Source organism: Amphiura filiformis, chromosome 2 (assembly GCF_039555335.1).
Source record: "Amphiura filiformis chromosome 2, Afil_fr2py, whole genome shotgun sequence".
In the NCBI taxonomy this organism is placed as follows: domain Eukaryota; kingdom Metazoa; phylum Echinodermata; class Ophiuroidea; order Amphilepidida; family Amphiuridae; genus Amphiura; species Amphiura filiformis.
The window spans coordinates 59,493,373-59,518,833 of NC_092629.1; the positions used below are offsets into that span (position 1 = coordinate 59,493,373).

General features: G+C 37.7%; 1 protein-coding gene across 1 annotated transcript; it reads left to right on the plus strand.

The window, feature by feature from the left end:
* Positions 1 to 81: 81 nt before the first annotated feature.
* LOC140146472 (ras-related protein Rab-34-like) lies at positions 82 to 24,950 on the plus strand. The gene is made up of 8 exons (XM_072168331.1): positions 82 to 276; positions 15,101 to 15,192; positions 15,503 to 15,670; positions 17,002 to 17,066; positions 18,008 to 18,138; positions 18,854 to 18,944; positions 22,778 to 22,915; positions 23,555 to 24,950. Exons 1-8 carry the CDS (start codon positions 217 to 219, stop codon positions 23,602 to 23,604), a joined length of 795 nt encoding a protein of 264 aa, XP_072024432.1. The 5' UTR covers positions 82 to 216; the 3' UTR covers positions 23,605 to 24,950.
* The last annotated feature ends 511 nt before the right edge of the window (positions 24,951 to 25,461 follow it).

Sequence of the window (25,461 nt, forward strand, 5' to 3'; positions counted from 1 at the left end):
ATTTTTTTTTAAAGTACATTACTGCAGATTATTGGAGATAATAAAAGTTTGTTGCAACAAATAAATTTACCTTCCCATCATGCGCGAGATATCCGGTTTTTATCGCCGTGTAAAAAACTTCGCAAAACAAAACATTCTTGGTTGATCAGTCATCGGCAGGTCACGTTTTCTTCCGCAATTTCTAAGTTAGCGTATTATGCTCAACATTTATTCTAGATGAATAACATGAAAGTACAGAGAGCTCAGAGAGATCGTGTTATATCAAAATTTCCACCGGTAAGATAAAAAACTAGTCAGTCTATGGCTGCCAGAAAATAGAATCTGTAATCTGTAGGTATCCTAGGTGAATTCAAATTTGCCATCAAATTGCATCGTTTTATATATCAAATTAAAGCCCTTGAGTAAACTAAGCCAAAACTGAAAACCTTTTTTTTCATAGCACTTTCCGTAGCAAAGTTACATCTTGTCAAAGATTGACTTTCATCAAAAAGATTCAGCTAGCAAAATTCCCCAAAACGGCATTTCGGGGTGTTTCTAGATCTTAGTCTCATAGCGATGGCAGCTTTTTTTAATGGAACTGCTATCAAAATCCTCTAAAATTCCATGTGCGACTTGATTATCACCATAAAAATCATATATTTGGGTCAAGTGAAGTATAGAAAACATATTAATGATATTTATGTAGGTTGCCTTCACCCACCTATTCTCGAAAAAAATTCAAATTTCTATGTAAATATGCATTGTGTTGGGGCCCGGTCTCGGTGAATTAAGCTGACTAGTAAATGTGTTAACTAAGGTTTGCCTAGGTTACCTATAATCTGTATCCCAGGCAAACAAGTTAGGGAGTGTTCATTAATTAGGTAACCCAGGCCAACCTTAGTTAACACATTTGCTAGTCAGCCAAATTCGCCGACAATGTCAATGCATATTTACATAGAAATTTAAAACAACTGGCCGAAGAAGGAAACATATATAAATATGTTTTCTATACTCCACTTGACCCAAATTGCAAATATATATGATTTTTTATGGTGATAAGTCACTCGCACATGGAATTTTAGAGGGATTTGGATAACAGTTCCATTAAAAAAAGCTGCTATCATAATGAGACTAAGTCTGTTAGACTAAGATCTAGAAACACCCCGAAATGCCGTTTTGGGGAATTTTGCTAGCTGAAACTTTTTTGATGAAAGTCAATCTTTGACAAGATGTAACTTTGCTACGGAAAGTGCTATGAAAAATGGTTTTCAGTTTTGGCTTTGTTTACTCAAGGGCTTTGATTTGATATATAAAATGATGCAGTTTGATGGCAAATTTGAATTCACCTAGCATAGCCTAGGCCTACCTACATTAATACTTTGGTAGTGGGGGGGCTGGTCTTCCTCAAATTTTTCGCTCGAAAACTTTTTTGACCCCCCTCAATGGACCGCTAAACTTTTTTTTGACCCCCCCCCCATTATCGTATAACAAACATACTTAATAGTGTTGTTTCCAGTGGTGTGGTATCTGGGTCACATGTCATTGAGGGAGGCAAATGTTTGAAACATTCGGTGGGACAATTAAGCATGAAATACAAGCACAAGGAAATTTTCATTTTATACTTTAGATTTGTCCCAAATCAGGGTGTCTATCTGATTTTACAGGGCTAAATGAAATAGAGGATTTATTTGGAGGTTCATAGGCACATCAGCATAATTTGGATACTATGATAGTACAAATGCGCAAGAACCGCGCAAAATATTTGGCCATATTGAAGCTTGAATGGTCAAATATTGTTCAAATTGGAACTAATTAAGGGCGTACTACACCCATATATTGGTTTGATTGGTCTAAAAAAATATTTTATCATTTCAAGCTAGGCGATATATGCACTGATCATGTGAAATAAAAAAAATATGAAAAAACATCGTGAAAGTGTCCTTTTCACCTATTTGTCTTAAAGTTGACTGGTTGTTAAGGACGCTACCACGTAGTCTCCGTCACAACCGGTTTCTGCCGTTTCTAACATTCATCGATATTCACATAGGCCTACAGTATTAGACTTGCTACCAGTCCAAAATACGACCTGCCTATGTATGTTTAGGGCTGACACGTCAATTTGTATTACCAATAGGAAATACACAGGTCAGACATTTGAGAATAATACTTCTTTAAGATTTGGTAAAAAAAATTGTAGCCGCCTCATTAATATGCTACCTAATCAAAAATTTTGTTGAAATAAAATTAAGGATCGAATGCGTTTTAGTGTCACAAAAGGCAAAATTACCGTCAAACTTTAGCGAATTCTGCACCCTTTATGAAGCCCTCCGGTGGTGCTCAGTTAAATCGGGAATAAAAATATCCGACCTTTGCGATCAAAAACAACAAATTACAACATTGGACCATGTTTGGACATACTATAGACAAAAAAACACTATTGCCAAATAATATAGAATAGAACATTTGACATCAACTTGACAAACTAATGAAGAAAATGTGCTCCATAAACATTAGGTAAGTGCGCAAAACAATTCCTATTCAAATGCGTGTATAAAACTGAACAGGGCGGACGGCTACAAGACTATCAAGATAAGTTCAAAGTTGCCAGATTCAAACATGAGCATGTATGCCTAGCACCTTCTCTTGGTAAAATCCCTGATAAAATCAAGATTGTGACCGTCGTGTTATTAAAATTGAATTTTAAGCGTTGGAACTTAACACAAAAGACCATACGGGTATGCTCTCCCGGAAAGACCCCCCCCCTCCATTTTTTGGATTCCGCAGCTCCAAAAGACCCGTGACCAAAATAGAGCTATAGGCGCAGGCGCAGGCATACGTAAACACGGAAACTTGACAATTTCAGCTCTAAGACCTACATCGCTCGATCATTCTTCACATGTCTGGTTTTTTTCAGGCGTTATTCACCCAGAAAGCCAAGAAAGACCCAATTTTGACTATTCGCAGCTCCAAAAGACCACCTTTTATATTTATTGTCAGCTCCAAAAATGATCCCTTTCCGGCATATAGGCCTACCCAGTGCACGCCGTCAGCACCCGGGAGCTCAGTCCCGGACCCTACTAAATTCTGGGGAGCATACCCCAGGAGCATACCCACCAGAAATGTATGTTGTGCCCCCCCTCCCGTGAAGTGGCGTCATGGGGATCATGGGCGAGCTAGGACTTTTTAAGGGGGGCAAAGGAGTGAAAAGGGGAAACCCTCATTCAAGGGGGAAATCTTTAACAAAACAAAATAGGCTCAAAAGTACAAAAAGACCTAGTAAAATTCTTCAGGCGACCGTATCCAAAGGGGAGGGGCGGACTTTCCACAGGGGTTGGGGTAGCTTCCCCATTGCCCCCCCTTATGTCTGGCACTGAACGATGAGAAATTTGCTCATTTCCGCAAATTAAGACATTTTAACAATTCCGCAATTTTAGACATTTTAAATGGTAGGCCCTAATAAAGTGAGTAGAAAAAGTGAATAATAAATAATAGTAGACCTATTACACCCCATAGATATTGGCCAATGTCAATGCACATGTGCACGTGGCATCACTCTGCTACCGGTATTTCTTTTGTGCCAGAAGAGGCATTTTAAAGGAGTATATTAATACTTGGCTTTTGCAATAATATAGGCCTACGTGCCAAAACTTGCTTGCCCCTTCTCGGCCTGCCTAAAAGTATACCGGTTGCCATGTAGGCCTAGGGGGACAATGTTTTGGTAGGCCTATGTCGATAGAGGGGGGTTGGCATGTCAAAGTGGGGAGGACAAAGATTTGTTGGCATGGGGAAAGAAATTCACCACCCCAGATGGCGAGTTGCGATAATATAAACTTAATCAGCGGTGAAAAGCACGAGTAGGCCTATAGGCCTACAATTCCATAAAATAATAGGCGTGAGGCCTACATTTTAAAGGTAACACGGAAAAATGAAAGTTAAAGGTTATAGCCGGGGCAGTCATATAGGCCTAATTAATATATTAGATGATGAAATAAGCATGATAAGGGGCTCACTGGGGGATTTCCAAATGGTGTAGGCCTACCAACTGAATTTCTTATAATCTTACCATGTCCCCGGCCTTCATAATCGCCTTTGTTGTCCCTGTTTGTTGTTAGAGTAGGCCTATTAGTGGTTTAGCCAAACGCTGAGTATTAAAGACAAAATCTCATCCCGGGAAAAAATCATCAGACATTTACACGAATCTGATTACTAGCCGGGATAAGCCTATGATAGGCCACCTACATTTATATCGGGCTTCAACTTTGTCAATTGGCCTACTGCTGTTAGGATCCTATGCCAAATACATTTCAAAAATATTAAATGACAATTTAAATGACTTATCCTTCACTTTTAGACATTTATAACCAATTTTAATTTTTCACACTTTGCTGGGATGATGGCAATGTCTAAATTCGAGCGTAGGGCCTACGTTATAGGCCTGAGCGTGCGGATAACGATGCAGGAATTTTTTCATGATTTTGACTGCGTTTCTATTCTGTAGGCATATACACCCGTGACGTGATTCCAAAGCCTTGTGCGTGTTATTTAAAAATCAGTCGTGTCCCATTTAATGTGCGCCAAAAATTCCCCCCTTCGATCTGCCAAATTTTCCCAAATTCCTGTGCCCCGGCCCGCCCGTCTTGGCTTGTCTAAAATTTGTTTTTCCTTCTCCATGGCTCCGTATTGGGATTGCCCCATACCGGAATCTTAAAAATACCTAAATATATACCAAAACTCGGCAACTCGTATAACGCAATGGATTGTGGGTGAACACTTGTCAAAATTGTCGTGTGTCAAAATTGCTACCGTATATCGTGCAGAACTCTATGGAAATATACACAATATTTGATTTTTTTGCCTTGGATAGCGACAATCATAGGTAAGTTACAAATGATATGACTCCGCTTAAAATATGCTATCACTGCATCAATTTTGGAGTTCCTAGTTGAAATGGGTTAGAAAACAAAAGGTAAAATAGTTACCAAAATCGCAAATATAAGCTTAACGCACTTACGAAATATGGTGGGTATAGGTGACGAGAAATGCAATTTTTTCAACATTGCTGTAGTATGGTTGTGGTAACCTGTTACCTATGGCTTAATTAAGTTTCAGTGAAATAATGTCGCTAGTTAAAAATACAAAATATAGCTCAACATTGAAAATAGAAGCATTTTAACCAGTTCGTTTTTGATAGATGTGGAGCACTGAAAATCACCAAGTTCATGAAGCCATCAGGAACCACTTATTCCCATTTTACATATCAACATTATTTCTCTAATGCGTTAGCAACACATATCCAAAATTTTAACGAAATCCGTTGATAGCAAGCTTTCCAAAATGAAGTGAATTTAAAACATCAGTGATGTACCACCTTTTGGCTTCTACCTTCAAAAGCATGTAAGCTACATTGATACCGATGCCACCAATAGAACGAGAAGATTTGCCCCTTCATTTTGCATACCACTATGTCCAATTTTTTTTCTCATTTCTTCACAAAATGCAAAAAACCCGTAAAAAAATGCGATGGGTGTAGTACCCCCTTAAAGGGGGGTAACCCTATTGGTTTTGGATATGGATTGTCTTTAAAATTACATAATAATATCAAATATCGCCCCCTTTATGCTGCTTTGTGAAAAAACGAGAGCATTTTCGGCGTAAATGTGAATAAATAGCCAAATTTGCAATCCAATACCTTGGTATACGTGAATTGCATTCTGGGTAGGCAAGCAACAACAACCATTTCCGTTCAGTATGACTGAATTTAATGCTGACATGCTGTACAATCAATGCCCGGCCCGTATTGAGCGAAAAATATTTGTTTTTTTTCGTACCGTTTCAGAAAAAAAAGGAAACAAAATATATTTCCCTTGCAATATGTATATTTCAAAAGAATATAAAAAAGTTTGGGTTAAAAATGGAGAGGAAAAAAAAACATTCCGACACCTGATTTTGAACCGAGTACCTCTCGGGCAGACATAAAAACATGAAGCGCGCGCTAACCGACTGAGCTAATCGGCCCGCTGCCTCCATCGTGGAAATTTTATAATTAAATACGGCACACCGTCTAGACGCGTCTCCTCAGCAGTTAGTGTGGTTCGCTTTTTTCACAGAATGTGTATGATGCGAAACCAAAGTAGCTGTTGAGGCGACTGATATTACGAGCTATTTCGCTCATAATTCCCGCCCATGATCCAAAGTATTTACCATTGTTTACAAACTGGTATACCTGTAAAAGCCGCTGTGTTTCATGATTTCTCCGAAATACATCGACTTGGAGCGTCAAATTTCAGGATAGTAATGAGAAAAATAGTATCTATTATGTGATACCAAAACCTCATCAACAATGAAAAAAATCGGGGATGATGCTGTCGATCGGGTTACGGACCTTTAATGCAAAAAGCTAAAATGGTCAACTATAATTAAATTTGGTCACACAAATGTACACAGGTATCAGTTTTGGCCCCCAAACACCGTGGTAACTCTGCCCTATGGTAAATCTACCCGTGGGCCTACAATGTATGTGTACAAAATAATTTGCAATGAGAAATCGTAAGCTGAGGTGTGCAGTTTATGTGCAAAGAAATCCAATTTATTTGCAATATTTTCTTGATTTAGTTGTATTTTGATCAGATTGGTACGTACTAAGGCTGGCATTTTCGGTCGGGTAAACGGGTACCCGCCCGAGATTACATTACCCGGGTAGGAAATACCTCCCGGGTACCTGAAATTCAAAAAAAAAAAAAAAAAAAAAAAAAAAATTTTTTTTTTTTTTTAAGTTTTTATTTTTCGGTTTTGTAGTGTCCCTGGACCTAGACCTAAATGCTAGGATCATTCATGGTTGACCTAAAAAAAAAAAAAAAAAAAAAAAATTCAAGATATTTTGTTATTTTTAATATGAAAATTGATAATTTGTATTCATGTCATAGTCTATTAATTATTTCAAAATGTATTCAAATTCAATACATTTTGAAATCATTAATAGACTATGACATGAATACAAATTATCAATTTTCATATAAAAAATAACAAAATATCATGAATTTTTTTTTTTTTTTTTTTTTGTTATTGGTACCGGTTACCCGCCTGAAAATTGCGGTGGTACCGGGTACAAAATTACCCGAAAATGCCAGGCCTAGTACGTACATAATCATATTTGTAGCCTACTTTGAAGAGATATAAAATTCTATGATAAAAAGTGCCAGTATTTCTTAGACCAACCCAGATGTTGCATGTTGCTGATCATTTTAATGTTATCTATACTATTAAAGAGGAACTTGCCGATAATCGATACTAAGGGTGTGAGCGAGTCCCGGGAATTCGAGTCCCGCCCGATAATCCTATTACCCGGGCAAAATGCATTTTGATATCATTAAGGTTATACTAAACTTTGTAATGATCGATCCAGAATGAGACTGCATGTAGCCCCCCTTTAAAATTATCTATTTCTGGAAATAAATATCGAGAGAGAAAACGAAACTACGTCTAAAAAGCTGAAAGTGTACTGGTTATTATTATGCTTGAATTTTCCACTTGGCTCAAAAAAGAAATGTACTTTTCAAACATTTCAATTTTTTTCAATATCCGAGCATCAAGATTTTTGGGAACACGGCCATAATTTCTCAGTGGAAGTGGCGATTTTGTTGGGAACTACGACGACATTACAAACAAGTCAATAAAAGAATGTGCATATTCATTCTTGATATTGCTTGTCTCGATTTGTTTTAGTAAGCTTACATGTTTGCGAATTTGAAGTAAAATGGCCTCCACTTGTATGTCGTTTTGTAACCAGTAATAACAATTCCGTACGATTTCATAGACAAAATTCTGACCTACATTATTTCTATAAACCCTCTTCTATATGCAGGTGCTATTTAAATTTTTATTTCGATAGCAGAAAATTGAGATATTTGCTATTTTTCCGACTCGCTGCTGTCAAATTGTCTAGTTTCGCGATAAAAGATACAGCGAAATCAATTTTTTAGAACCATTTCACCTCGTTTGCTCGTGCTTTGAAGTACAAACTTCAAAATTGATATAGTGATTCTATATTTCACGCTGAGTCATACTGTGTTTTTCTTACCTCTGATTGTCGCTGCTCAAGGCCAAAATTCGAAATTTTTTGGACAAAAGTGACACTCTCATTTTTTTTTAAACACGCTGTTTACGAATACGACGGGCTCTATTTGCCCGATAAAGTGGTGTTGCCGAGTTTGGATTTTAAAATATTTAGGTATTTTCTAGCTTAAAATCTAGCGCCAATGAACCTGGTGCATGGGAGGGGAAAATGTGGGGGGGGTAGTTAGGGCGCGAAAAAAAATGTGCACATTTTCATGCTTGCTGCGCTTGCTACAGGTTTAAGGTATGGGTATGGAAATTGGGGATCCCAAAAATTGGCATATAGGCCTAGGCCTATGCAAAGGGGGTGGGGCATTTTTGGCAGGCCAAGGGGGAGGGGCCACAAAATTTGGCAGTCCAGGGGGGTGCGGACAGCGATTTTTGGCTGGCCGAGACGGGAGGCAAGCGATTTTTAGCGAGTCGCTTGGAAATTTTGGCTTATAATTAGTAGGCTAATACCGGTAGGCCTACTGATTGCACAGCCTTTCGAGAAAGCAATTTTTTGGCAAGCCGGGGCCGGGGGAGGGAATAAATTTTGGCATGTCGAAAGGGAGGAAGAATGACTTTACCTAGCACACATTAAAGGGGCATTTCGTGATCCACAACCTCATACAACCCCATAGGCCTACGTCCTTTCTCACAAGTTAAGATTTTTATACCACTCATCCCGCTCTGGCCACATGTTTAGGCATTTTCACACAGATCAATTCGTTAAGCAATGGAAAATATTGCCAAATTTGAATTTCGTTTTAAAAGCCTACTCCCCATTAAAAAAACCCACTAATTTTGGGGGATTAAAAAAAGTTCTGTAAAATGAAACAAAAGGCTGCCTCAATCCTAATTAGGGCCTATTCATTTAAGGCCAGGCCTTCATTTCTGAAAATAGCGGGAGCTCAGTTAGTCACTGTACTCAGGAGCTTGACAAGGAGCTCAATTATAAAATATCAATATTAAACCATAGGAGCAGCTCAATAAATGCCATTGGTAAAATTATTAGGCCTACGATATTTTATTTGACTGTGATCCTATATACACTGTATATACCTTTAAAATTTCTAAAATTGGTGGAATTGAACAAGCTCTAAATTTCTCATACGTCCAGCATAACCAAGGGCAACTGGGGTGGGTGGGAAAGCCCCTAGCTATGGCCATACCCGTGAGTGGCGGAACCAGAATTTTTTTCGCGGGGAATGGCGCCCGGGGGGAAGTGAATTTGAGACGGCACTTGGAAATCATCATTTTGCACTAAATTGCCGCAAAAAGTGGAAAATTACATAATTGTGGGGATTTTGCCTAAAAACTGGGTGGGAAAGAAAAAATATTGGTGGAAATACTGCCCCCCTAGCGGCGCCACTGCATATCCATCCATGATGCTAGAATGACGGAAGTTCTGGCGCCATGGAAATTCAATTTCAATATCACGAAGTTTTTATCAGGGATTTTACCAAGGGAAGGCGATAGGTGTAGGATTTTGCTGATATACCAGGCAACCCGAGAAAGGAACTGAGGTGTGGCTAAATAAGGGAGTGTTCATTATAAATATTTTCCATTATCATACTTTCGACGCCGAGAGCATAATTATTTGAAGCGTACATTGAAAGAGAAACGCACATGTCTCTGATTAGCTCGGGATTAGCTACTGCGGCCTGCGTGCTGGCCTGTTGTTGTCCCGGGTTGTTGTCGAGTGGAAATGGGAAATTTATGAATGAACTTCCGCAACTTTGCAACATCATCACGCATGGCAGGCGTAGCTGGGATTTTTTGAGGGCCCAAATCCACCAAATTTCCCACTGGGGCGGGGGCCCAAATAGACAATTTTGCCAGGCTTATTGATAATAATCGTATATGGTAGGCCTATTGAGCTGTAGGCCTATTGCATATCGTTTGGATTCCCCATCTCTCTGCCCCTCCTCTCACCCTCTCTTTTTTCCCTCCCCCCCCCCTCTTTCCCTCTTTTTTCCTTGCACTAGGGGCGGGGGGCCCAAATAGGCAATTTTGCAATTGCCCCCCCGGCAGCTACGCTTACTGTCATCACGGTAGACACACGCTGTAGCCTACAACTACAAGAAAGGTTTACAGACAAATATAGGCCTAGGTCTAGTAGGCCTATCAAAATGTTATATTTTTATATTTTCTGGTGGACTCATGGAGAATATCATGTCATGGAGGTCCCGGCGCTGGGTTGGGGGGGTCTCAAGGCATTTTGGTATGCCTACCCATGCTTGATTCCGGGAGGTTTTTTAGCAGGCCCGACCATTTTTTTTATAACACCTCGGGCGGGTCTCTCAGTTCAAAACATTTGTACCGCGGGGACTGCAGTCACCCACATTTGGCCTAATTTGACGCTTTTTTAAGGGCACTTTTGCCAAAATGCGCCCAAAAGTTGGTCTTCGCTGTAAACCCACCCATCATAGTCGTTGAAAAGGTAGGCCTACTCCAAAACTGTGGCACATCCACGAACCCGAGGGAGAGACCTCCGCGGGTAAAAACACACCTCTAGCGGGACCAGATTTATAATTTAAAATAGGCCTACATTTTGGAAGCCAGTCATCACGACAAAGCGGGCCATGGTAGTGTTAATGGTATTAACACTTTGATTTTAGGCTTAAATGATGAGTGTAGGCCTATAAATTGCAAATTTGCACACACCCCGGGAGAACCTACTCAAGTTGGTTTGGGTAAGGATGTGAGGCTATAAATAAGAAAAACTACGGTACGATTTAAAACCAAATTTGAATAAAACAGACCCAAAATTGTATCAACTTTTGGACTGAAAGTTTTCGCAAATTTTTACTTTTTCGAGAAAATCATTGAAAAATACCATTCTTAAACCTAATTTTCAAGACACTGAGGGTCAATAAAATCATGGCTAAAAATGCAACAGAGTCTAAACTAAATGGCTGAAAATGCACCCCAAATCTGCCGCACATCCCCACGACACCGTATTTCACCTTATAGATTTGGAAAATTGTCGCAATAAAATAGGCCCGAACTTATCCCAAATTATCCCCCGAAAAAATTTTTTTTGCAGGTGAAGTTGGAGTCTTATTATTTTTATTCTCAGAGAGGATAGGGGTTGATATTTTTAGCAGGGTACAGTTTGTCTTGTTTTTGTTTTGTTTTTTGACGTTGAAGTTCCAGATTCTTTTTTTCATATATTATTATTCATTTATTATTTATACCCAGAACGTGGGGAAAAAGACACACGACAGCTAAAGAAAAGAAAAAAAAAAACTCCTGTGAAGTGCATGAAAATGCCCCAAAATGTGCCAACCGAAACACCCGAACAGGAAGATAAAATAAAAAACAAAACCAAAAACACAGGAAATTTCCGAAATAAGTTTCAAATTCTTTGTCCCCACTAAAATATATTATGAACACTCCCTTATGAAGTCTGCCCTCTTCGGCTATTCTGGTAGTAGGCGTTGACAATTACTTTCATATTTTTGAAGCATGTTTGAACCCGATTTGTTCTCTATTCACATTTTTAACGCTGCAAGTAACATTTCAAGACCTATATTTGTGACAGGTATTTAATTATCTTGCTAGAGGAGTGCCTAAAGTTGAAATTCAATATTTCGGATCGCAAAGATCGAGAGATATAAAGTTGTTGAATATCAGTTTAACACCATGGATCATATGGGCGTCTTATATGAACGATTATGATAGCTAAGCAAAATGGCTGGGATACAGGTTGTATAAATACTACATGAATATTCATGAACTATACAGATTCCATTCTTCTCTAATAATAAAGATGTCAATCACTCTCCTAGACGACAGTTGCTTGGCGCTTGTAAACAAATCGAATAATAGTGCTTGACAAGAGCTAAAAAATAGGCTAAAAACACATTTTCACACATTTTTTCCGGATTTTTTATTTCACATGATAAGTAGACATATTTTCTTACGTATAAGGTAATAATATATTTTTTCTGGAGGTAAAGCCCTTCAACACTTTGTTTAACCTTAATAGAGTATGACATGAAAACTATGTATCAATTTTCATATTAAAATTACAAAACAATGTGCAAAATTCAATTTTTTTAAATTTTTTTTTTTAGGTCAACCATGATCCTAGCATTTAGGTCTAGGTCCAGAGACACTACAAAACCGAAAAAAAACTTTGAAAAAAAAAAAAAAAAAAAAAAAATTCCATTTGGTATTCCGGTTACCCCCCGAAAAAATGCGGCGGGTACCCGGGCACAAAATTACCCGAAAATCACACCCCTAATCGATACTGATCGATACTTTGAAGAGGAACTTGCCGATAATCGATACTTCTTGGGATCGATTCATCGGTATCATCTCAGAGATTATAGATGAAAAATAAATTAATAAATTAATAAATAGATAAATAGATAAGTTCTAGCATTTCCAGATGAATGGTAAATGCATAGATAGATAGATAAATTAATAAATACAAATAATTATTTGGATTTATTCGGTAGATCAACCAGTGGTGGCCCGCTTATATTTACGGTCCGTTGCTGCGTTGTTATACGCTGGATTACGCACAGGTCGTGGCAACTTCCCGACGCGCTAATGGTAACAAAACTTCCAGCACGGTATAAATCGCAACCGTATAATAAATCGACTGCATTCGTTTATGATGATTTTCGGAAACTTCTTTTGTGATGACTTTCCGAAGATTTTAAGGTAGGCCTAGGCTTGATTAGCATGGTATGATATATCTCAACAATGGCGCCGTAGATTTCTTTTTGACATTGGGGGGGGGGGGGGATAGGGATGAAAAGCATTTCTTAGAAGTAGGCATATTAATAGTGAATCTGGCACCTTTTGGCAACATTAACGATGGCGTAGGTTTCTTTTGACATGGGGGATGGGATCCGTTTAAATCAATTTCTTGAAATAGGCCTACAGTGAATCCAGCACCTTTTGGCGACAGATTAATTTATGGCCATAATGAAGCTAAAATGGTGAATTATATGGTGCAAAAGTGGAACAAATTCGCACGACGAAGACCGCTATAAATGGCACTGTGGCTTTTTAGCCAAATATGAGGTTAATTTTGTCAGAAACCCACATGTACATACACAGGTGTCAACTTGGGGGTGATTGTATGGACCATTGCCCTAGGCTTATCAAACCCCCACCACCGGGAATTTACGCCTATGTAATTCAACCATCTTGAAACCCAATGTTGCTATAGGCCTAGGCCTACTTGATGAAACAGAAACAAATTTAAAAGAAAGAACAAACGAAAAAAAGAAAGAAACGGCCACAATACATGCGTGCAAAAGTGGAACAAATTCGCACGAAGGCCGCAAAAATGGGCACTTTTTATAGTTTGGCCAAATATGAGCCAGAAACCCACATGTACAATATGTATACAGGTGTCAACTTGGGGTGATTGTATGGACCATTGACCTTATCAAAATATTGGGGGGTATCCCCACCCCATACCACCGCATGTAACTCAACCTTCTTGAAACCCAATGTTGCTATAGGCCTACTTGATGAAACAGAAACAAATTTATAAGAAAGAACAAACCAAAGAAAGAAAGAAACCCTGGCACATGTGTCAACATGGAGGTGATTCAGTAGACCATGCCCCTTATCAAAATATTGAGGAATTTATTATTGGTACTCCCCCCGGGATTTATGCCTATGTAAAGAAAGAAGAAGGAAGGAAGGAAAACAGGAAGGAAGGAGGGGAGGAAAGAGGGAAAGAAAGAGGGGCAGAAAGAAAGAAAGAAAGAAAAACAATGGGAAAGCAAGAAAGAGAAAGAAGAAAGAAAGAAAGAAAGAAAAACAACGGGAAAGCAAGAAAGAGAAAGGGAGAGAGAAACGAAAAGAAAGAAAGGGAAAAACATAGAAAAAAATTGCGAAAATTTTGGGTTGTGAAGAGGAAAACTTTTTTGGCCCCCTCTTTTCTACCACCTAAAACTTTTTGGTCCCCCCTCTTTTAAGGTCCAAAACTTTTTTGGCCCCCCCTCCCTTTTTACCAGCCCCCCCACCAAAGTATTTCCGAACACTCACTTTGTTTGCTAGTCGGCCAAATTCGCCGACAATGTCAATGCATATCTACATAGAAATTTAAAACAACTGGCCGAAGAAGGAAACCTACATAAATATGCTTTCTATACAAAGTTTCACTTGACCCAAATATATGATTTTTTATGGTGATAAGACAATCGCACATGGAATTTTAGAGGGATTTTGATAGCAGTGTCATTAAAAAAAGCTGCTATCATAATGAGTCTAAGATCTAGAAACACCCCCCGAAATGCCGTTTTGGGGAATTTTGCTTGCTGAATTTTTTGATGAAAGTCAATCTTTGACAAGATGTAACTTTGCTACGGAAAGTGCTATGAAAAAAAAGGTTTTCAGTTTTGGCTTTGTTTACTCAAGAGCTTTAATTTGATATATAAAATGATGCAGTTTGATGGCAAATTTGAATTCACCTAGAATAAGTACAGCTTGTCTGTACGCAGTGCGATGATACTCATACACTTAAAGGAGGATTTCGTGATCCTAGCATCCTCTTTTTATGACATTTTTCAGTAGATATCCACGAAAAAAGCTTATTTCCAAAATTTCAGTTGATTCCGATTTTTTGCGCTTATGAGTTATGCATGATTATGTGTATTACACTGCTCCATAGACAATGTGTTGTAATTTCGCTCTGGTGCACCAGAACGAAATTCAAATTTAGCGATATTTTTGCTAAACGAATTAATCTGCAAGAAATATTTGGTACATACATGACATAAACATTATGTAGCCAGAGGTATCCAGTGGTGTAAAAATCTCAACTTTTTTTGGGAAAAGTGGGGGATGAGGCTGTGGATCACGAAATGCCCCTTTAAGGAAGAAGATGATTCATTTTCATATTATAATGATGGTGATGATTTATAGCATTTTGCAGTAAACCTTTGAGTAAACGCGTACGGCGCACAGCTCATTCATAAATTGAAATATCTGTACTATTATTAAAAAGACACAAATTAAGGTGAAATAAGTAAAGTGTTGTTTTTTCTTCCAGCCATATAAGGAAGATAGCACACCATATAAGGACACAGATTTTCACCAGAGTGTAAGAACAGCTTGCTCATCAAATAAAACAGGAACAGTTGGGTAAGTTAAAGGTCTGTGACCTTTTTTTTCATTTTTTTTTAATTTTGGTGAAATTTTGGGAAATTTTAGCCTCCAGGGAAAAAAAAAAAGAAGAAAACCTACTTGACAGGTCTTCACCTGCAGGCTTGAAATGTATGTGTATGGTTGGGGGGGGGGGTTAGCAATTGGCCTAAATTGCCAAAAAGTGGCTGAAAAGAACAAAAAATGGCTCATTTTGCCAAAAAGTGATGGACTCCCCAGGGTTTTTTCCATCACCTAAATACATAATTTTTTTTAATTGTATGCTTGAATTCTTCTTATCTTCATGCAGTTTAAAAGTATCCAAGGCCATAGTGGTGGGTGATGTAGCAGTCGGCAAGACATGTTTAGTACAAAGATTTTGTCATGAGATATTTGACAGAGATTACAAGGCAACCATAGGAGTGGACTTTGAGGTGGAGAGATTTGATATTCTTAATGTGCCTTTCAATTTACAAGTGTAAGTATTTTAATGAAGTAGTTATGCTTCACACAGGAGAGAAGTACATGTATGTTGCTACCCAGCGTTCGAAATAGGGCCGGTCAGCCGGCCATTGGCCTGTAACTTTTTGGCCTGGCCGGTAACTTTTCTGACTGGCATCTAGTTGCTGGCCCGGCTGGCCGGTAACTTTTTAAGGTCAAGCCCGGCTGGCCTGTAACTTTTTGAGGCATATTTCGAACACTGTTGCTACCTTTGTTTGCTCTCCAGATTAGAGAATATTACATAGATTAACTTTTTTCACAAACCAGGGGGTGCATAGGGCCATTCCATTTCAAATCCACACTCCCGCTGTGGAAGATTTTGGAAGTATATTCCACAGGGGAGTATGAATTTCAAAGGGAATTCCCCGGTTATAAGCCCACCCCATTTTTGAAGTGAAATCTGCCATCTAGAAGGGTGGGCTTATACCTGAGTGGTTGTGGAAGTTAGGCATGCTCACGATTATGTTATTATCGTCTATCAAAATAAATTATCATTATCACAATCACGATAGTAGTTTGACAGGCCACAATATTTTGATGGTAAAAATGTGTCTTCAAAAATACACAATCCGCCACAGCTATGAGGCTTTTCAACTTGATATCAACCACTGCCAACACATTTTTCAGCGAAACTTGATATAAAGTAAGTCAAATAAAAGCATATTTAACAATATTTTCATGTGTTTTCGAAACAGAAACTTGGTAAAATAAAATGTTTTTAAGCTTCCCTTATTATCCCCATTAATGATTATAGCGATAAATTTTGCTGGCAATATACAATATTCAGGCATGTGATTTTTCCGCGGATTTGAGACCAAAATCCGACCTCCCTGAGATCAATGTAAACCGCTGAGACATTGGGGGGGGTAGGGCCCCCTCTAAGCTCCTGAACATTGGCAAAGAGCATCTCTCTTTTTAATGAACTTCTTGTTTCGGCCGCAGCGCCGTGGTTGCCAAGTCGTAAGGCAAATACCTGCTGAAAAAAACACGCAAAAATGGAGCCCCGGCCGTGAGGGGCAAGAGCTTCACTCGCTACGCTCGTTCCGCTTCGCAAGTTTCCTCCATTCTGGGAATTCCCTAATCACATGCCTGGATATTGAAAATGTAGCCATGAACATGCCAAGTATTAATATTTAAGAGCCAAATTTATATACCCTGTTGTGTGACTGTTTTTCATTTCCATCATTTCATCTATATGTTATACTTTTATTTGCCAACTTTAACTAACCATTAAAACATATTTTCTTTTGCTTTGATTTATTTATATTTCATTTTATGTTGCCAATGCATGAATTTGTTGACCATTAGATGGGACACGGCAGGACAGGAACGATTTAAATGTATAGCTGCCGCTTACTACAGAGGCGCACATGGTAGGCGTTTGTGTAAATTGTAATTATAGATATTATTCATCATGATCCAACCAGGCAACAAGCAGCAATTGTTAAATTGAGATCAAGGCAATAATATGGAGCAAGAAAGGAGAAATATATTTGATAAAAATAAAAATGTAAAAATTATTTTTTCAAGCAAATATGCTATTTTACAGCAACTTGTTAACTGTTGAAGTTGATGATGAAAATAAGATAAAAATGCCTTCTTTTGCTTGGTTGAATCAGAATTTATCACATTATATAATACATATTCTTAAGTTTGTCAAACTCATAATATTAATAAAAATATACATTTTGTCTTGTTAAAAACAAAAGTTATTACAACTTAATACAAGATATATTTTTTGGGGGGGATGATTGTTGGTTGACAACCAGAATGTTTTTAAATTTTGGTGATGTTGAGATTTCAGTACCAAAATAATCCTTACCATTCTGAGTTTCTCAGAAGCATAAAGCTTTAACTCCAGCACACTCGCTATTAAAATTATCAGCACTAATTCCACATTGTTACTTATCATTGAGGCCATCCCCGCTTAGTCCCAGAAAGTTAAAGCCTTCTGGCAGTAACTGGCAATAAACTCCCTCTATTCATATGCAAAAGTCCTGTTAGGTAATTAAAACAAATTAGTTTGATCTTTCAATCAATCATCGATGCTTGGTGGATCCTTATTAATTATGAAATCAATTAATTGACTTCTGTTAATTGTGATAACATATGAATCTTTGCCTGTATTGGTATTGACCAATAGAAACTGAGCATTAATTCTCATTAATTAGTTGTTAGTTCATTAATAACAAGCATCAAAGCAACGTCGATGGTTGATCCACAGATCAAACAAATCTGGTCACTCAAAATGCCATTTTTTCCCTTGTCTTGTTGATATTTTAAAATAACATTGCTTGTCACTATCTTTTTACAGTGGTGGTTATAGTGTTTGATCTCAATGACGGCTTCTCTTTACAACACTGTCAGAGGTGGTATGATGAGGCGATGAAAGAGAATCAAAGCAATGCACATATATTCCTAGTTGGGGCCAAGAAAGATCTATGTGTAAGTTTGTTTATTGAAAAATGGTATAATGATGTATTGAGGGAGAATAGTGCAATGCCCATATATTCTTTAATAGTTGGGACCAAGAATGATCTATGTGTAAGTATATTTATGGACCTGTATTGAAAAGTTCTGATATTGCTGGACAATCTGTTTTGTGTCCAAAAACATATTCAGTTGATAAAAATAATGATGTTGTTTAGTCCAAATTTCTCTTTCAAGTTTTCCATTATTCATTGAGCCTGTGAAGATTGGGGAAGCCTGTTTTGTATTTATTTGAAAGTTGCTTTAGCCCCCACTGAAACAATCCTGGCTATGCCCCTGGGATTGGACTCCATTTGAAATCTTTACCCCTTGTGTGGGAGATTAAGGTCATGTCTTCCACAGGGGATGTATTGATTTCAACCCATCCATTCTTATAAACAGATCGCTGCCTGAACCAATGTCCATTCTGGTAAACTTTTCAAAGATCACATATGATCCTTTGTTTTAACTGGAGGCAAAACGATTAACCAATCATACTAAAAAAACTAATTACGACAATTAAACCTTAAAGCTTCAGTGTTTCTGTTTCAAATAACCCAATCTCTGTGACTCAAGACAGCTCTGAAAAGCTGCATACATTAACTAGGATGAATTTTACGAACATGTAAAGGCAAATGGTGTGTGTACAGTGTTAAATGTATCATAGTCCCCTGTGGTTTATACTTTTCAGAATACAGTTCAATTTGAAGCAGTAGAAAAAGAAGCCATCCAATTAGCTGCACATCTGAATGCAGAGTACTGGTCCGTGTCTTCATTAACAGGTGGGTATTGGTAACAAAATATGGCTGCATTCAGTGTCTGTGGGCAAACAAGGACACATACAGGACTTTCACATTTAGACCGTGGGCCTACTTGTTAACGAGTACCATCAAGGGGGTGACACTAACTTCACGGCTGTTCTATTATCAATGCAAACCTATGACAAATCCCGCTGGTTTGCTAGTTAGAAAATGAGGCCAGTTATCGATCAGTTATGAATAATTAATTTCGATCCCTTTTAGGGTTGGCAAATAATGACGCCGTTAGTTTTGCGAACTCTGCCTGTTCAATGCGAGTAGCAAGCTTGAAAGTGCGCCAGCTAGCAGAGCACGGAGCAATCCGGTGATGGCGCACTAGTATTTCCCATCAGGCACCAGTGATTTGTTTTTACAGAAAGTCTACTAATTTGATAATGGAATAACCTTTCGCAATAGTAATGTCGAAATTAGGAATTGGTGTCAATAATACGACGGTAGTGTATCACTTGAATTTGATACGATATTCAGCCAGCGATTTAGCGATAAAAAAACCTTTGACCACTGACCTGACCTGAAGCACGTGAGGCGCCATATTCGTTTGTTTTTATTTCCTCGTGTGATAATAAATATCATTCAAACTATAGTTGTCGGCCGTGAACGTAGTTTATTACTGGCCTAAGAAGTTTGTTTTAAAAACAAGTAAATAATCATCACTCACCGTTCTATTTGATCTTGTGGATTTCCCAACATGTAATAAATTGAAACGCCACTACCGGATTGCTCTCAGGTAGTAAAGCGGGCGCACTTTCAACCTTCGAAGCTTGCTATTCACTACCGGTAGTAATATTAATTAAGTGATGTCACTGATGTGCAGCGTTTCTGGAATAGCACTTGCTTCATCGTGCATGTATAATTTGAATGTAGCTTGCTGTATTTAATATGTGCATACATATTACAGGAGTTTAGGCCCATCGAAAAAACAATTGAATAATTTAGGAGATTATCAGGGGCTGTGAATAATTATGAGTCCTGGGGAGGGTAAAATTGGGGTGAGAGGAGTGCGATTTTGGCCTTAAAACGCTTTAAAAGGCTTAGAATAACCATGGGGGGGGTACTTGGATTATTTTTCGACGGAGATGTGCGGCCCGAGCTTCCGAACCCATAACCATTTCTAAGGGTCACGATTTTACCGAAAATAGGTAGGCCACCTATCCATATCTAAGGATTGTCAGGAAAGTAAGGACCCATATCTAAGGATTTGAGCTTGAAAATAGTAAAAGCAACATGTTTTCCGGCATGTTTTTCACACATAGCACGGAAAATCTAAATGGGAGACCCATGTCTAAGGATTTTTCGTGGAAAACCTTGTACGTGAGTACCTCGCCCCCCCTGGGAGAGGGGGGGATAATAGTAAAGGTCCGGAAACGCTTATGATATGGAAATTTTATTTTGAACAAAAATTCTTTAATCACTATTGACGGTTTCGCCTACCATGGTCAATAGGCTAATGAGTAAAATATCGGTTTAGTTTAAAAAAAAAGTTTTTCTACTGTAGGCCTACATCTACAAATCTGATGTATTTAATCATTATTTGGGATCCCAATAATTTGAATGTCCAACAGGGGGGTGGTCACAATATTTTTGGCAGGGGGAAAGCGATTTATTTATTTATTTATTTATTTATTTATTTATTTATTTATTTATTTATTTATTTATTTATTTATTTATTTCTTTCTTTCTTTCTTTCTTTCTTTCTTTCTTTCTTTCTTTCTTTCTTTCTTTCTTTCTTTCTTTCTTTCTTTTCTTTCTTTCTTTCTTTCTTTCTTTCTTTCTTTCTTTCTTTCTTTCTTTCTTTCTTTCTTTCTTTCTTTCTTTCTTTCTTTCTTTCTTTCTTTATTTATTTATTTATTTATTTATTTATTTATTTATTTATTCATTCTTGTTCAAGTAACTCACCTCTAACATTTCACGCACTCACTTGCACCGGCTCAACAAATCAATCAATCAGTTAATTAATCAATCAATTCATAAACAATGAATATGAATAAATTATATGATATTCAATTTCGATCAATAGACATATCATATCAAATGAATAAATGAACTGATCGACCAAGAGCCCTTTTTTCTAAAGAGTGTGAGTAAGTGATTTTACAAAATAAATACATGCATAATTATTTACATAAATAAACAAATAAATAAATAAATAAATAAATAAGAAAAATTTGAACAAAATGGTATCGTAGCATTGCATTCACAAAAACAAACATTGCTGACAGGAGGACTCGAACCAACAATCTTTGCATCACCAGTCTGATGCTCTACCATTGTGCTATGACGTCGTCTAGTGGTGAGGATCTAGTTTTTAGCCTATACAGTGTTCGTCTGTGACAATGCCGCCTCGTGAAATGAATTTAAAGTTATTTTGATATCAATCTTTTTTTTTTTCAATAGAGCCGTAACATTTTGTTTAAAGATCTCAATTTTTATTTTCTTTAGAGCAGAGACAAATATTTCCCCTTTTTCTACAATTTGAGCCCAAAATAAGAATCTACTTCTTTTATTACTGATTTAACAACAGATATTTAGCTGGCTTAGTGGTCTTGTACTGTGCTTTTTAACCGGGGAGGTACCGAGATCGATTCCCACCTCTGCCTGTAATTTTTTTTCAAGCCTGGGAAATAATAAGTTTATTTGGCTTCACAACGCTAAATTATTCATGACTTGCCCAACCTGGTGGTGTAAAGTGCTCCCCATAACATATGAATATTAAGCAATAACACAATGGCTAATTTAAATAAGAAAGCATCACATGCAAATGAGGGATTGCCCTCTCCAGGAATTGCTTCATGGTACCATCCCCGGTTTTGACGTTTGCTATCAGCTGCAATTGTATGTATAATGCATTTGAGAGATACAACCACTATTGTGCATTTTAAAACATATCGACCGTGGTTGGTCATATTTCGTACTGTGTATCGTACACGGCCATATCACAGAAAAAAATCCATGTCCTTTTGGTCTTCGGTATGTGGATTAAACATTGTTTCACACGTCCATTTGAGCAATAAACAAGGTTCGCAATTGCTGGTACATGATGTTTGGGATGTGTGTGGGGTGGGGGATCACATGAGAAATCACTATTTAATAGTTGATGCACTGGGACTAACAATGGTGGCGCTTCCTGTACAAAAATGCATTATAAATAACTTTTGTAGTTAGAGGTGCAGATTGAGTCTGCACTTATTAAAGAACAGCTTAAACCGTCAGAAGCAGATAAGCTATATAGCGTGTTCTCTTTTCAAACCAAATTAGTCTACTACTTAGTTGGCCAAAATACACACAAAAAAACTGTAAAACACTTAAATTTCGCGGGTACTTTATTTTGAGAATTGAGAAAAAGAAGGATTTTTTTAGGGTTTTATTACTTAAATTCGCGAAACCGGAAGATTTACTTTTAGTTTCAATGTAAATTTTATATTTTGCGGGAGATTTAATTTTGCAAATTTCAGTTTCTCACGAAATTAAATACCTTGTGAAATTGAAGTGTTTTACAGTATTTAGTAGGAGATGGATTCAAAACCCAACCGAAGGTCAATCGCTAGTGCCCTGAAAGAATTGGTGGTTTAACTACTCTCTATTGTTCCAAACAATAGAACCCAGGCTTAACAACTCTGCCAGGGCGACGCCGGTAGGCTAGCAGATGGCTTTTGAAGCCATCTCAAAGATGGTGCTACCAGATCCTCTGAAAGTGAACATTGTCAGTTTTTGAGCCATTCTATGAAAATATAATTTGACCCAAGAAGCAAATTAAAAGAAGAACAAACTTTTTACAGAAATTAATTTCTAATTCACAGGTGAAAATATTGAACCATTTTTCAACCGAGTAGCTGTCTTAACGTTCAATGCTGCCGTCCAGAGAGAAATTGAAGATATGGAGAAGAATGCAAAGGCAAAGAAGATAGCAGTAGCAGCTGGCGGAAGCAGTCTAATTAGTAAGTTGAATTACTTTTTAAAAGGGGTATTATCTTTTGTAAGTCAGTTAACAGTTAATTTCAACACCCACAGCGTAATGACCAACTTCATGTTATTCTGATAGAATAGTTGTAATTTGTCAGTCGCAACACATAAAAATGCCCGTTTCTGTTTTGCCAGGCCGTTGCAACTCATATACTAGCGCAATACAAAAAAGTGGCAACAGTTTCGGCTTTCCTTGTGTATTACCCTGCGCTTAAATGGCGTCCGATGGCGTCGCCAACAGGCACCAAATTGATTCATGGGCGGCGCCATATTGGAAAAGTAAAGCAAAATGCTGCTGCCACCACGATAGTACTAAAAGATAGGTAAAAAAATATGCGTAGGTCTGTGGAGACTTATGCTAATTAAAGAAAAATGCTGCTGCCACCTACGTCCACATGTTGCAAGCGTGACGATCGCTGACCTCACATCGGTGAACGGAGTTGCAATTCCATCGCACTTCGTGCTCTATTTTTCTTCCATGGTTTTGCCCAAATTTTGTATATGATATAGCTTTAACATCTGGAATGTAATGCAACTGGTGTCGTTGCTAGAGTCATGATTGTACCCCAGAACAAGGTGTGCTATTAATATTTATTTGTATGTTTCTTTTCCAGAATTAACACCTGATTTAGATGGTAGTTTAGATGACAAAAGTCCAAGTTAAAATGCTGCAATTGAGAAATACGACAATCTCCACCTATATACACCCAGTCAAGAATGCACATATCTTATACACCACCAAAGTGCCATCCATAATTTCAACAAAGGGCAAAATGATGCAACTGAGAAGTACGACAATCTCCACCTATACCCACCCAGTCATGGATGTCAATTTCTCATACATCACCAGTGTTATCAAAGGGCAAGTACCAATTATGGAGCAATTTGTGGCTTTTGCTGGTAAATATTTTATTGCAGCACTGAGCAATTTGGTGAGAATCTGATGAGAATTAGCTAAAATTAAAAACAATTGTGAGAATCAGGTGTAGATTCATGCAAAGTTTGGTGACATGTCATGTCACCCATGTTATTATGTTCTCTTTGTTGCCATGACTGCCGCATATATGATGGACAGCGGCCATCAGTGTATAGAAACACACTGCATGTTGCAAGCTAGCCTGATGTAAATTGAAGGTGGGCAACACACATGTTGTACTATATACCGGGAAATTTTCACTGTGGTTTAATTTTTGCGCATTTCGCGGTTGAACAGGCAGCCGCGATTTTTTTACCATCACACACAGAACTTAATGTGAATATATTTGGAAACATGAATTTAAAACACTCACTGATGAACTGTCCAGAATTGTTAAAATCACAAAAAATTAATCCAGCAAATATATCCCACTATATAGTATCTTAAAGGCAAAATGGGCTATTCCAGTTATAATCCATACGCCCCGTCAAATACATAAGAAAATTGTGCATTGTAAAGCTTGTAACTTTGCCAACAAGCATGCTAGGGATGTAAGCTGTTCAGCAGTATGTGATTCATCATCTGCATCACATACTGTCATATCTCAAAAGGCTGCCTTGTGTGATTTCTTTTTATTATTGTCATCGAATTCTGATGAGATACGCTTTAAAATTAGCTTTATATATTTATTTTGAGGCATTATCATAATATACAAGATAAAGTTATTATCTTATGTCCATTCATAAAAAGAAGCATGTTGAAATATAAAATAACAATATGATATACAACATGATAATAAAAATCACACAAGGCAGCCTTTTGAGATACAATAATATGTGATGCAGACGACGACTTGATTCCTCAGTTTTTAAAATGTCCTCCTTTGGTATGGTTAGATCAGAATATGTTCAATATTAAGATTGCTTTGGCTTCCTTGTGTGTTCATAACACCACAATAGACAAACCAGTAATGGGGTATTCCAGTGGAAATCCATACATACCTTAATCTCCCACACAGAGAGTGAGAATTTCAAATTGGGGTTACCCATTTGAAATGTACACTCCCTGTGTGGGAGATTAAGGTCATGTCTTCCATATGGATTACAACTGGAATAGCCCAATGTCCATGAGCAACACAATATTTTGTGAGTTGAGTGCCTTCTGTTGTATTGTACGGTGTAGAAAGGAGGGGTGAAGTCAACATGATGTAATACATAGAGCTAGATAGAATGGAAGACATGCAAAATAGATTACAGTCCGTCTACTCTGAAGTACAAAGCACTGTGCACTGTTTGCGCTGTATACGCGTATTGTCACTTTGTACTTCAGAGTGGACAAACTGTAGACTCAAAAGAATATCACTGTGTGTAATGCTATGAATTACATGTATGCCATATTGGTTTGTCACACATGGAGATCAAAATAGCGTACCTTGGGCATTTAATCAGTAAAGCCTGAAATTGAACGATAATTTGTGTTTTTAAGCTTGAGTGTTAAATTTGTGCGCATTGTGCTTACCTTGCTATCGGCAGAATACATTACATGCAGACCATCTGACAAGCATATACTTGTTCACGTGGCGCATGGTGATCAAACCAGAAGGTA

Coding starts and splice junctions, on each gene's coding strand:
- LOC140146472 (XM_072168331.1), top strand. CDS start 217: ATGAATAACATGAAAGTACAGAGAGCTCAGAGAGATCGTGTTATATCA. Junction 18,139..18,853: donor GGGCCAAGAAAGATCTATGT/GTAAGTTTGTTT, acceptor TATACTTTTCAG/AATACAGTTCAATTTGAAGC. Junction 22,916..23,554: donor TGGCGGAAGCAGTCTAATTA/GTAAGTTGAATT, acceptor TTTCTTTTCCAG/AATTAACACCTGATTTAGAT.